Source organism: Gopherus evgoodei, chromosome 4, assembly GCF_007399415.2.
Source record: "Gopherus evgoodei ecotype Sinaloan lineage chromosome 4, rGopEvg1_v1.p, whole genome shotgun sequence".
In the NCBI taxonomy this organism is placed as follows: domain Eukaryota; kingdom Metazoa; phylum Chordata; order Testudines; family Testudinidae; genus Gopherus; species Gopherus evgoodei.
In genome coordinates this window covers 62453435-62467703 of record NC_044325.1, presented here as the reverse complement: position 1 = coordinate 62467703, position 14269 = coordinate 62453435, and the positions used below count along the sequence as shown (strand labels likewise).

Sequence of the window (14269 nt, the reverse complement as noted above, 5' to 3'; positions counted from 1 at the left end):
AAGTTGAGATTAGAGGACATTAATAAGTAGCTAGACACAGCAGTTGTTCCAACTATAGGTATGTCAATCTGTTAAGACTCATGGGCACACCAGATATTTAGAAAGTTTGTACAATAACAAGTTAAGGAAGGCTTTTACAGCTCTCTGATTTCAATCTATGCAGACAGCTTACTTAGAGGGCTGATATTACTGGTATTGAGAATTGTAACCTCCTCTTTCCTTGTGGCTTGGGGAAGGTGGAAGACCTACCCCATTGTTATAGTGTAATTGCAATTGCTACTTAAAGGTCAAAATGGCTTTCCGTGTTTTTGTCCTGGATCTCTTTTTCCTATGACCTCTCAGAAAATAAAACATTTATTAGGAACTGACAGCACATTTGTGACCTGAGCGATTGCCCTGTTTGCATGGCTAGCCAGTAAAATAAGCAAAAGGCAAGAGACAGTGATTATATGGTTTAATTGGTTTGGTTTTTTAATTTGTATTTGTGTATTTTAAAATTCTGGATTTAGTTTAAGTTTTATTGTAATATACTGTGGTTTTGCTACATTGCCTATAGCAATGTTACTATTAATAAAACATGACTAGTAAATTATGAGCTCACTTGCTTATCCTAATGACTTGTCAGTTGGAGTGACAGAGGAGAGGAAGACCTGGGTGTATTGATTGATCGCAGGATGACTGAACCACTACTCTGATGTGGCTGTTAAAAAAGCCTGAGCATCCTAGGACTGCATTAGCCGAGGTATTCCAGTAGAAACAAGGAAGTGTAGTACCATTATACAAGACACTGGTGAGACCTCATCTGGAATACTGTGTGCAGTTCTGGTCTCCCATGTTTAAGACAGATGAATTCAAACTGGAATGGGTGCAGAGAAGGATGAGCAGGGGAATGGAAAGCCTACCTTATTAGAGGAGACTCAAAGAGCTTGGCTGGTTTAGCCTAACCAAAAGAAGGCTGAGGGAAGATAGGATTGCTCTCCATAAATACATCAGATGGATAAATAACCCCCCCCTCTCTCTCCTCCTCGTATTTAAGTTAAGCGCCAATGTGGACACAAAAACAAATGGATATAAGCTGGCCATCAATAAGTTTAGGCTTGAAATTAGGTAAAGTTTTCTAACCGTCAGAGGAGTGAAGTTCTGGAAAATCCTTCCACAGGGAGCAGTGGGGGGCAAAAAAAACTAACTGGCTTCAAGACTCAACTTGGTAAGTTTATGGAGGGGGGTGGTATGATGAGACTGCCTACAATAGCATGTAGATGACCTGTGACTGCTAGCAGCAAAATATTTCCAGTGGCTGGTGATGAGACACTAGATGGGGAGATGTACCCCATAGTAACACCCTGGCACCCCCAGATTCATCATTGTTATATAAATTGCAACAATTTTGCATAAATGTGTCTGGAGATGTCAATGGAAAAGTTAGGGTTTGCTGAATATGATTATCCTATTTGTATACATGTATCATTTTTGTATCTGAAGTTATAAATATTGACTATGTACCTGTATTTCAAACGTGTTTGCTCCTGTGGTAACAAGGTAGTTTACATCCAGTCAAGCCAGCATATTGTGAATGGATTTACCAAGTTGATGGCCCATCAATGAACACAAGAGGCCATGGAAGAAGCTTATCCCCACCTGATGGACTTTCCTGTGGACAATCTAGCCAGAATATTGATAATGGCTAAGGCTATGTTTCAGTTATGGGTATTTTTAGCAAAAGTCATGGACAGATGCAGTAAACAAAAATTCATGACCTGTGACCAGTCCATGACTTTTACTATATACTCTTGACTAAAACTTGACTGCTCTGGGGCAGAGGACGGCCCAGGGGCACCATGGGTGCTCTGGGGCAGGGAGCAGCCTAGGGATGCTGCGGGGGGCGGCCTGGGGTGTGCAGCCTAGGACCCGTGCTGCTGCTGGGAGGGGTGGGGGTGGCTGGCAGACTCCCTACCCAGCTGTGCATGGCTCCCGGAAGCGGCTGGCATGTCTCAGCAACATGTCCCTCCCTAGGTGGACTCTGAGGCGTGGCAGTTCTGCACACTGCATCCACCTGCAGTCACAGCCCTCACAGCTCCCATTGGCCAGGAACCACAGACAGTGGGAGCTGTGTGGGGCCGTGACTGCAGGTGGATGCAGTGTGCAGAACTGCCTGGCCATGCCTCTACCTAGGAGCCAAGGGAGGGACATGTTGCTGCTTCCAGGAAGTCCCCCTCCCCACCACCCGAGGAAAGTGCTGTCCAGAGCCCTCACCCCCTCCTGCACCTCATCCTCTGCCTCAGCACTGAGCTCCCTTCTGCACCCCAAATTCCTGCTGCTGCTGGAGGGGAGGTGCAAAGTGGCCCAATACTGACCTAGCAGCAGTCGGTGTGGCTGGCCGGGGGCTGCCGGAGCTGCTTAGGTGGCCCCCCGGCCAGCTGCACTGGCTGTTGCAGAAGTCACAGAGGTCCCCGAAAATCACAGAATCCGGGACTTCCATGACAGACTCTCAGTCTTAGTAATGGGCCCTGCTATGACTCAAAGCATGCAAGGGCATGTGACCGGCTCATGTGACTCTGAACTCCATCTTGTGCCTGTACTTTTTCTACTAACTGTGCTGGGGATTTGTTTGGACAATGAAGTTCCCGCCACATGGCAGAAGCTATAAAAGAGGGAAGTGACATCATCACTTGGCTTTACTTCCCCCACAACTGAACACCTGGAAATATGGCTAGAGGATAAAGACTGACTGGGGAGGTGGTCCTAGGCTAGAAAGGAAGAATCCCAGCCTGCGTATGGAAGATTGGTGAACTGTTTGTACTATCAGAGACTCCGGTTGATTCAAATCCTGTCTAGTTTATAGAACTCAGATTCAGAGTGGTAGCCGTGTTAGTCTGGATCTGTAAAAGCAGCAAAAAGTCTTGTGGCACCTTACAGACTAACAGACGTTTGGAGCATGAGCTTTCGTGGTGAATACCCACTTTGTCAGATGCATCCAACGAAGTGGGTATTCACCCACGAAAGCTCATGCTCCAAAATGTCTGTTAGTCTATAAGGTGCCACAAGACTCTTTGCTGCTTTTACAGAACTCAGATTGCGATTTTGTTTATTTCTTAGGTATCTACTTTGCTCTATACACTTAGTACTTATAATCACTTAAAATCTATCTTTTCTGTAGTTAACAACATCTGTTTTACATTTAAACTAAAATAGCGTGGTGCAAAGGGAAATCTGCTCAGGAACAGGTGCAGGTGCATTGTCCTCTCCACATTGAGAGAGGGACAGACTGGATAATAAACTTACACTGGTCAGGCTTTTGACCAGGGCAAGATGGTACACATGCTCAGGGTCCAACTGATTGCCATACTTGGTGTTGGGAAGGAATTTTCAGCTAGATCAGATAGACAGAGACCCTGTGATTTGTTTGCCTTCCTCTGCAGCATGGGGCACTTGCATGTTTAAACTAGTGTAAATAGTGGACTCTCTTTAACTTGAAGTCTTTAAATCATGATTTGAGGATTTCAATAACTCAGCCAGAGGTTAGGGGTCTATTACAGGAGTGGGTAGGTGATGTTCCGTGTGCAGGAACTCAGATTAGGTGATCATATAGTCCCTTCTGACATTAAAGTCCATGAGACTTGACAATAGCGTGGTTTTTTGTTTTTGACCCATCTGTTTTGCCACTAAGGGAGGTTTAAAAAAAAAAGTTGCAAGTATGGGGTAAATACAGACATGTTTTTACTGGGTCCCATTATTAGTCACTGAGCCAGATTCTGATCTCCATTATACCAGTTTACATCCAGGATAACTCCACTGAAGTCAGTGGAGTTAACTTTGTAAAATTAGTGTAGCTTGAGAGTTACTATTCAGGATTTATGCTAATACAGAGATCATTATCTGCAAAAAGAGTTCCACCACAAAACACAAGGCTACTCAGTTCACAGGTGAACTTGTGTTTCAGCAAGGACACAATCCTAAAGAAGCTGGAGAGGAGAGAAAGGGACAAGGACTGAAGTAGCTTGTATGAGTCATTTTAAAAGTACAGATGTTGCTCCTTAGCTCCCTGCTTTTGAGTTTCATGTGGGATCTAGACAGCAAGGCCAATGACGGGGATGAGCTGAGCAATGTGCAAGAAAGCAACCGCAGCAACAATGTGAAGGAGCTAAATATTTGTAAAGAGGCTTCCTTCATCAAAGCCTGAGGAAGAAAACTGATGATGTCCTCTGAATCAAGTTAGGCCATGTCTACATACTACAGTGGCAGAGTTTACAGCTCTGTCACTGTAGCATTGTAGTACAGATACTTCCTACGTCAATGCAAGGGATTTTTCCACTGATGTAGGTAAACCCACCTCTCCGAGAGGCGGGTAGCCAGGTCAGCAGAAGAATTCTTCCACTGACCTAGCTGCATCTACATGGTGGTTAGGTCAACTTAACTACATTGCCCTAGGAACAAAATTTTTCACATCACTGAGCGATGTAGCTAGGTTAATTTAATTTTAGGTGTAGGCCAGGCTTTAGAAGCTGGCTGCAAAGGGGAACCGATTAATCTGCTTCCAGATTAGAATATTCACTTTTTTTAAAACCTCAGCCTTCTAAATTTCTTTTCAGATATTTAATCTCCAATGGCAAGTTACTTTACATCCATTGCTGTCGTGTTCTAATACATTTGTATGTGAACTTGCCAATTTTAAAATAGTAACTATATAATGGAGTATTTTCTTCAGGAATACCCTCTTCCTTCATATATGCCTTTTATAGATTTCCACATCAACTTTCCTAGCCTGCCTGCCCTCTTACCTCCTCAAATAGTGAACCATGTCACTATAACCTGCACAGGCTCAGGACAGAGCTTGAACAGAATGCATTTTTCCAGGTCTCTGAAAAGAGGCTACCAACCTGTCTCCCAGGAAGAGAGCCTCTGGACAAAGTTTCCATTGACAATCTCTGCTTTGTGTAGCTTCTGCACCACATCCAGGATATTGTAAACAACCAGCATATCACTTCTTCAGGGATGGCTTTACAGCACTGGATGATATCCTGAAGACAGAGAGAACAAATATATCCACTGTGGAACCATTCTTCTGCCAAGAGATAGAGCAGCAGACAGGAACAATTCTATGATACAAGCTTTCACTTTTTCTAGACAGCTCTAAGGAGAAACCAGGAAGCTTCTCCAATTCAGCCCTCCTCGTTCAGACACATACATGATCAGTTTTCCACCTAGACAACAAACCCATCAGAATTCAAGTGACTGCAAGTTCTTAGTGGACTCTGCTGATAAATAGCTGAAGAATCTGGGTGGAAAAAAAAAAGTTTAATTGAAGGTTGAAGTTTGCCTTTATTTTTTAAGCCCTGTATATGCTAAAGCTCAAACTATGTTAAGTCAAAACCGTATTTAAACACAAATCTTTCTAGCAAAATGCTAACGCTACTCCCCTGTGGCCAGAGCAGACTGGAAATCTAGATTAGAGAATTCTCAGGGCTGCAGTTAGAAGACCTGGATGACACATAAACACTAGTTCTGGGGGATTGGGGTGGTGTGATTCATGCCTCAAGTCACTACTGATGCCTCTAGGGACCAAAAAGTTTTAGGCCACATCTACACAGGGACATTCAGGAAAGTTAAGGCAAGGTCAATTAAAAGTTGTGAAGTTATTGTGCATAAAATTAAAGTGTGATAAACTTTGCTCCTGAATGAGAGCACCTACACAAAGTGGCCTTTGCAGGGTTAAGCTACAGCAACCCGCCCCCAACTTTACTTCTGAATGAGGGCATCCACACCAGGGTTCAACACACTTCAAATTTATCCACATTAGCTTCACACCTTCAGCTGACCTGGCCTTTACTTTCCTAAGTGTCCCTATGTAGACAAGCCTTTTGAAGTTAGGGAACTCCTTGTCTCATACTCGGAAGCACAAAACCCAGGAGTGAGAATGCTGCTTAGATACCATCTTTATAGCAAAAATGCTTCTTGCTAACATCAAAATTGCATTCAGACAGGGCCCTATGTTTAATCAAACATTCCAGGTCCCTTGAATATGCTTCACATCCAGCAAGAACCAACATTTCTAACTGCAAGTACAGGGATCGGCAACCTTTGGCCCGCGGCCCACAAGGGTAAGCCCCCTGGCAGGCCAGGCTGGTTTGTTTACAGGCCGCGTCCATAGGTTCAGCCAATCGTGGCTCCACTGGTTGCAGTTCACCGCTCCAGACCAACGGGGACTGTGGGAAGCGGTGGGGTCCGAGGGATGTGCTGGCTGCTGCTTCCCGCAGCCCCCATTGTCTGGAGCAGTGAACCATGGCCAGTGGAAGCCGCGATCGGCCGAATCTGCGGACGCAGCCAGTAAACAAACCGGCCCGACACGACAGCGGGCTTATCCAGGCAGTCTGCGTGCCAAAGGTTGCCGATTCCTGTGCTAGTATCTATGCTACAGTTCAAGTCTTCCTATGTCATACATAGATTGTTTGCACTGACCCAGAGGGTAAAGCGATTTATCTCTCTATGCAGAATAGCACAGCCATCCAGGTATAAGAAACAGCTGCAGTTCTCACTGAAGCTTTGGTCAAAGTCATTACTCAGACGCTCTTGCAACTGGAGTGTGATATAGAAATCCCAAGGCACAGGCTTTGAAGACACCTATAAAAAAAGGTACATAAAAAAAGATATGAGTTACTGTTGGAGTAAACCTAAATACTCATCCTCACATACAGCTCAGGAAGCTCCTCTCATTTCACTGAGAAGTCAGACTACACAGGGCCAGAACTACTATTCTATTTCAAGAGCAAGGTGCAAGATCTTAAATAATTCTATACTCCAAATTCACTCAGCTGCCATGACCAGATTTTACCCTGCTGAGCTGATAGTTTTTAACTCTGTACTGTTCAGGTGTGCATATGGTGACAGGTCCTACCTTTATTGCAAACCCCTTTGCATCCAGCTCGGCAAAGCTGGACAGAACACCAAAGAACATCTTATACTCTTCACTGGTCCAGTATTCCCGTTTGATGCAGTAAATCTCATTCCCTATTGAGGAAGTTTAAGTTGAGAAGAGATCACAGGAAGTACATGTATACAGAAAATGGCAAATCTTTATATTATATTTATATTATATTTATAAAAAATATGCATGGCATATGGCAAATATGGCAAATCCTTATATTATCTTTATAAAAAATATGCATGTTTGTTTCCCCACTCACTTTTGAGTTTTGACCTACCAGAGACTGCATATCTGGGTTGTTGTGAAAGAACTGTGAACATATGAATGGGAGTTATAATGGAAGACCAATGACAGGACATTAACCAAGGAAGGAAGACAATGTTTCAAGCTCTAATTATGATGATCTAGGGTGTCTAAACTGTATTCAGAATTCTGCTGCCCAGTGAAGTGGGAGAGATTTGAATCCTGGATGCTTGGGCAAGAAAGGCGGTTTGGACTGCCAGCAGAGAGATGCACATACGTTTTGCTTTTTCATTCTAATCTAAGGACCCTAAAATACTTTCTTGCAGTTGACTAATAAATACGGGCTTATTTTGAGAAGTGCCCTGCAATGCTGAAAATATCTGCTGGTTGCACATAAGGTGGACAGAAAGCTGGCTGGTTCGTTGGGCTCAACGGGTAGTGGTCAATGGCTCCATGTCTAGCTGGCAGCTGGTATCAAGCAGAATGTCCCAAGGACAGGTCCTGGGGCCGGTTTTGTTCAGTATCTTCATTAGTGATCTGCAGGATGGCGTGGACTGCATCCTCAGCAAGTTTACAGGTGACACTAAACTACGAGGAGTGGTAGATTCGCTGGAGGGTAGGGATAGGATACAGAGGGACCTAGATAAATTAGAGGATTGGGCCAAAGGAAACCTGATGAGGTTCAACAAGGACAAGTGCAGGATGGAAGAATCCCATGCACTGCTACAGACTAGGGACTGAATGGCTAGGAAGCAGTTCTGCAGAAAAGGACCTAGGGGTTACAATGGACGAGAAGCTGGATGAGTCAACAGTGTGCTCTTGTTGCCAAGAAGGGTAACGAAATTTTGGGCTGTATAAGTAGGAGCATTGCCAGCAGATAGAGGGACGTGATCATTCCCCTCTATTTGGCACTGGTGAGGCCTCATCTGGAGTACTGTGTCCAGTTTTGGGCCCCACACTACAAGAAGGATGTGGAAAAATTGGAAAGAAAGAGTCCAGCGGAGGGCAACAGAAATTATTAGGGGGCTGGAGCACATGACTTTTGAGGAGAGGCTGAGGGAACTGGGATTGTTTAGTCTGCAGAAGAGAAGAACGAAGGAGGATTTGATAAGCTGCTTTCAACTACCTGAAAGAGGGTTCCAAAGAGGACAGATCTAGACCAGCGATCAGCAACCTATGGTATGCATGCCAAAGGCAGCACACAAGCTGATTTAGCGTGGCATGCTACTGCCAGCCTGGGGTCCCAGCCACCAGCCCTGCTCAGCCCGCTGTTGGCCTGGATAGATAGAACCCCGGGTTGGCAGTGGGCTGAGCGGGGCTGGCAGCCAGGATCCCGGCTGGCAGGGACCGGCGAACGGAACCCTAGACCGGCAGTGGGCTGAGATGCTCAGCCCGCTGCCGACCTGGGGTCCCAGCCACCAGTCCACTCAGCCCTCTGCCAGTCGGGGGTTCCATCCGCCAACCCCTGTAAATGTTAAAATGTATTACTGCATGCGAAACCTTAAATTATCGTGAATAAATGAAGACTTGGCACACTACTTCTGAAAGGTTGCTGACCCTGCTTTAGACTTTTCTCAGTGGTACCAGATGACAGAACAAGAAGTAATGGTCTCAAGTTGCAGTGGGGGAGGTTTAGGTTGGATATTAGGAAAAAAACTTTTTCACTTGGAGGGTGGTGAAGCACTGGAATGGGTTACCTAGGGAGGTGGTGGAATCTCCATCCTTGGAGGTTTTTAAGGTCAGGCTTGATGAAGCTCTTGCTGGGATGGTTTAGTTGGGGATTGGTCCTGCTCTGAGCAGGGGGTTGGACTAGATGACCTCCTGAGGTCCCTTCCAACCCTGATATTCTATGATTCTATGAACAGGAATAAGTCTCTGATAGGAGTCTAAACTCATTTAGACCTGCTGGAGGAGCAACGGTGAGAAAGAGGTGCTGAAGCTGAGCTGTGGATCTCTCTCTTGCAAAAAGCAGGGGGTGTAGGGGCTAGTGCTAACAGGGTACACTTCCAGAGAGACTGCACAAAAGACAGAGACAAGCTTGCCCTTTGGATCCGTGGCATGTCCAAATTAAGCTCTCTAGAGGCAACATGCTACCACATTAACTGCAATATCTAACTCCCAAGTTATTTTTCAAAATGTACAGTTTGGAATCCATTCTGAAGGGAAAAACCTAAGCCAGTCTGAATAGAATGCCAGCACACTAGGGTCTCTTACTGCTTACCCAGCTCTATTTCTTTTTCCAGCTCCATCACAGGCATGGGCCCATTCTCTGAACAAAAACTTGGAGAATTACTCAGTGAATCTGGCAGAGGGTCCAACAGCCTTCTGCGCTGCTCTGCACTCCACAACACTTGAGGTGGGTCATCTAGAAACAAAAAAGTAATAGAGTTACAGATGGGCAGGATTCAGATGTGGATTTGGTCTCTGAAGCCAGCATGTGTGATTAGATTAGCACGTGGATATCATGAGACGTTGCTTGTATTCCCATTCTGCTACTGATCTTCTGCAGTATCACTTTGGGCAAGTCCACTAACCTCTTATTTATGGTTTCTTCTTTTGCTAAGTGTACAGAGTAACATTTACTCACCTTTGAAGATTCTGGGATGAAAGGTACTGAATAAGTGCAGATCATTTAAACCAAGGCTTAGTCAACTTTTGTACTTCTTAAAAAACAAGATTTAAACTAGCAGATATTTGGGTTTAGGTGCATTTATCTGAACACCACAAAATCCTGTCAGGACATGTTCCAGTTTTGACCCATTTCTAGAGCAGACAAAATTTGTGAGGTTTTTTTTTGTTGTTTTTTTTTTTTTACTAAAGACTTACTGGGAATGTAACCCCTCTTCCAGGCCATGACAAAATTAAAAAGGTTACAGATGAAGTCATCCAGCCACATTTACCCATAACAGTGTTAATCTGTTTATAATAAAGTTGGGGCCACTAAACTACTTTGAATGGTCACAAACAAGGCTACATTTTAGTCACGGGTACTTTTACTAAAAGTCACGGACAGGTCATGGTGTGTAACCTGTGACCTATTCATAACGTTTACTAAAAATACCAGTGAATAAAACTTGGGGTGGTGGGCTGCCTGGGGGACTCGTGGGTGCTGGGGGGCACACCCAGGCAGCAGCGTGCTGCCTGGGACCCCCGCTGGTGCTGGGAGGGGCAAGAGGCTGGCAGGGCCAGTAGCGAGAGAGGGGGGCACAGTGGCCTGAGACTGCCCCAGCAGCTGCCGGTGCACCTGGCACAGGGGCTGCCTGAGTCTTAGTCATGAACCCACAGCCTGAGTCATGAATCTTAACATTTTTCATTCTACAGAGCAAGTATACAGGAGAAATACAAAGATATGAGCTGAGATTCCTCCACCCACTCCTGTTTACTAGAATATAAAAAGAGTAAATTCTGAAGATAAAAAAAAAGAAAAAAGAAAACCCATTAGTCTTATTCAATAGTTCTATTAAACTGGAAGAGAAATAGTTTTGAAACCGTTTGAGAGAACGATGGAGAGAAAAATTGACCTTCTGTGATTAGGAATAGTTCTATACAGCAGAAGAACTAGACAGAACTAGATGGTTTTGAATATAGTTGTCTCTCCTGATAAACATGCATAGATCCAACGGCCTCTGAAATATTATACTTCAGAAGGGCATTCAATATTTTCCAGTGCTCTGCTGAGCTCACTGGCACCAATTCTAATTTATGCTTCCAAAAAAAATCAAACTAACTATCTTTGATCACTCTGAAATTAGTGTGTCAAAGAAAACTATTGAGGCCCAATTATAGGAGTATTAAACTTCAATGCGAATGATTGGGTTTTTACTCAATAACTATTCAATAATTATTATAATTCAAATGACTGAGATGTGGTAGCTCCTGGAGTGAGATTCACTTTTTGTACCTTCATTATAAGGCAGTTTTTCCAGAGAAAGATATAAAGATTTAGGCTCTGATCCTGCATACTGAATGTGCATGGATGAGCCCCTGTGCCAGTTCAGACCCCCCATCTTCACCAGGGATTCCACACAAGTGTGGACTCTAATTTGCATGACTGTGGCTTAAAACAGTATCCAGCTTTAAGTTCCCAAGCAAGCCTTGCAATCTTTGCATTTCTGTTCACGTAAGTACAAAAGGTTTTCCTTACAAGAAGGTATTTCGTGGATCCATTTGAAACATTTCAAAAATATTTCATCCTGACAGGATTCTTTTTCGAGCCACACTTTCATCTCACATCCCGGGGATGCCTTTTAAACAGTGATGCCTAATTCTAGAAACAGACAGTTATCACAAAAGGCTTACTGGGAACAGATTTTAGGTATGTCTACTCTACAATTAAAAACCTGCAACTGGCCTGTGCCAACGGACGTAGGCTAAGGAGCTGTTTAATTGGGCTGGAACACTGGCTCTGAGACCCCACCAAACATACCCTAAATGATCTATGCTAATGAAGGATTGTTTCCAATAGTATGCTAGTAAATTTACTATCCACTAACAGTCAACTTACATGCTTCTTCCTGAAATCAAATGGGAGATATGAATGCTCAACATCTTTGAAAATATAGCCACTTAATATGGATTTAAGTACCTAGCTATACACACCCACCATTTTGCAAGTTTGGGCTTATTACAACATATGAGATAACTCTGACTCTAGAAGAAAAGTGTAGTTGTAGACATATCAGCCCCAGCATATATGAGACACAAGGTGGATGAGGTAAGCTCTTTTAGTGGCTCAACTTTGGCTGTGGGGGATGGAGGAAGAGAGAGAAGATTTCGAGCCACACAGAGCTCTTCTTCAGGTCTGGGAAAGGTACCTGAAGAAGAGCTCTGTGTGGCTTGAAAGCTTGTCTCTCCCACCAACAGAAGTTGGGCCACTAAAAGATATTACCTGATCTACCTTGTCTCTTCTAGAAGAAAAATTTCTTTCAATTACAGCAGCCATTTCGACTAGAAGAGGAAAACAATCAAAGTGAAGGAAAACAATCAAAGTGACTTTACAGAATCAGTCCTCATAGTTTGTGTTTTCCATACCAACAAGGGAGGAAAGACATTCAGAAAAAAGAAAGTTGTGATTGTAAAAGCAAAAAAAAGTTGAAGCAGAACTTAAAGGGCAAGTTTAAGACATTTCCAAAATATGTTTAGATTTCGAGTTCAATGATGGCCTTTTCAATATCCCACACTATGGCACTTTGACTACTTTCCTGTGAAGACTGTTCTAGAGCCTAAAAGATCTTTCTGTAAGGAAGCTTTCCCTGCCATTTAACCTAAGGGTTGTCTACAGAGAGTTAGTCCAGAATAAAAATGTCCATACAAGGAGTTAATCAGGAATAGTTAATGCACTTTAAATTCAGACCCTACCTTATTCTGGATTAGTTTTCATGTGTACAAAAGCCCTTATTTTTCTATTTCTTAATTTCATCCCATTACTCTTAATTATATTCCATTATATTGCCTTAAATGATCCCTCTCCCTATTTAATATTAACATCCTTCAAAATTTGTTTTATTTATACTCCCCACACTGTTACTCAGCTTAGTTATAAGACAGGATACCACAGCCCACTGCATAGACTTACACTTATAAAACCATAAAACCAATGAGATGTTGACACAAAGTACAGCAGAATACACGACATACATACTGAAGAGACTGCAGCTGAGCTCAAATCTAAGACACATTGTCTCAAGTAAAATTCAGACTTGCTACTTACTAGTACTGTCTTCACTGCCTCCAGCGTCGCTAGCCATTTCAACAGGCAGGCTCTGAGCCAATTCCAGTTTCTCAGGGATATGCAGATATTTAATAGTGGAGATATGTGTAACAGAGGAAAGAGAGGAGGCTGAGGAAACAGATGAACCAGAGGAGTGGGTGTCTTCCTGACTTGCTTCCATAATTGGGCTGTAAATGAGAAGACTATCAGCTACTCAACCTTCCAGCTGCTGTGGTGCCTGATGCCAATCCCTGAGCTACAAAAATATGCCAGAGATCACCAGTAAACACAGTGAATTTACAATCCCCTTTTCATCCTGAAATGGAGACTGGACAAGCCCTCATGAGCCAAACCATTAATATATTAACAAGAAAGTAGGAAACGCTGAAATATAACCGGAATTGGTTATTCTCTCTAATCTTTTTGGCTAAAATTTTTACTCAGCTTTAATCTTTAGATACACAGAGCACATTGCAGCAAAGCTGAGACTGTTGGCTGAACAATGAATTCTACTTTATTGGTGTAACATCTCGAAGAATGACAAAATGCAACCCAAATCCTGGACTGAGCTGGAAAAATGATGTGTTAAGTACACCTGGCTCTACTAACAACATTCGCTATATCTAATCTTGGGAGAGAGACGCCCAGCAACCAAAGACACAAATAGGAAAAAAGAGCACAAGGTATTTTGCTCTTGATGGAGATGTGATCCACAGAGAATTACCTCAGCTTCTTAATGCAAAGAGTTTCATTGTAGATACCCTCACAAATAGGGATTTGCTGGCTCAGAGATGTGCTCTTAGGCTCTGGACACTCTTCCTTCAGGGTACTCTCTGGATTGGTAGGAGGTTGGATTCTCTGTGCCACTACACCATGAAAGGGAGTTGATGCCAAGTGGGCTGCCCTAACAAAGTCACAGGTATCTTCTGGGCTGGGGCAAAGGGTTTTGTTCTTATAGGAGCCAGTCAAAATTGCATCTTCAGCTAAGGGTTCAATTCCATGGAGCTCATCCTGAAACAAGTAGAAAGCAGAACAAAATTAGATGACAGCTACCACCCAGCCTCTTGATTTTATTTTATTTTTGGTCTTGAACAGTTTCTATTAAAAAGCCTGTCACACATAAAAAGCCTCTGAAGATATCTACCTTCCCCTACTCTCCAACACAAAAGCAACAACTTGTTTCTCATTTTTAGCTTCCTTCCTGAAAACTTCCAGATGGCAGACTACTGGATGTCCTTGGTATTTATGCTGGTTAACAATGTAAATTGTACATAATTCTGCTTTCTGACAGTTTACAGTAGAACTCAGAGTCACGAACACCAGAGTTACAAACTGACCAGTCAACCACACCTCATTTAGAACAAGTAGTATGAAAAAAAATCAGACAGCAGCAG

At 43.4% G+C, this 14269-nt stretch overlaps 1 protein-coding gene across 1 annotated transcript in view; it reads right to left on the bottom strand.

The window, feature by feature from the left end:
- The window catches only part of BUB1B (BUB1 mitotic checkpoint serine/threonine kinase B), a 43401-nt gene that overhangs the window by 7495 nt on the left and 21637 nt on the right, over window positions 1-14269 (bottom strand). The window contains 8 exon segments of the mRNA XM_030559443.1: window positions 4878-4908; window positions 4911-4979; window positions 4982-5018; window positions 6457-6618; window positions 6893-7005; window positions 9387-9530; window positions 12876-13063; window positions 13600-13886. Coding sequence (XP_030415303.1) covers window positions 4878-4908; window positions 4911-4979; window positions 4982-5018; window positions 6457-6618; window positions 6893-7005; window positions 9387-9530; window positions 12876-13063; window positions 13600-13886 — 1031 coding nt within the window.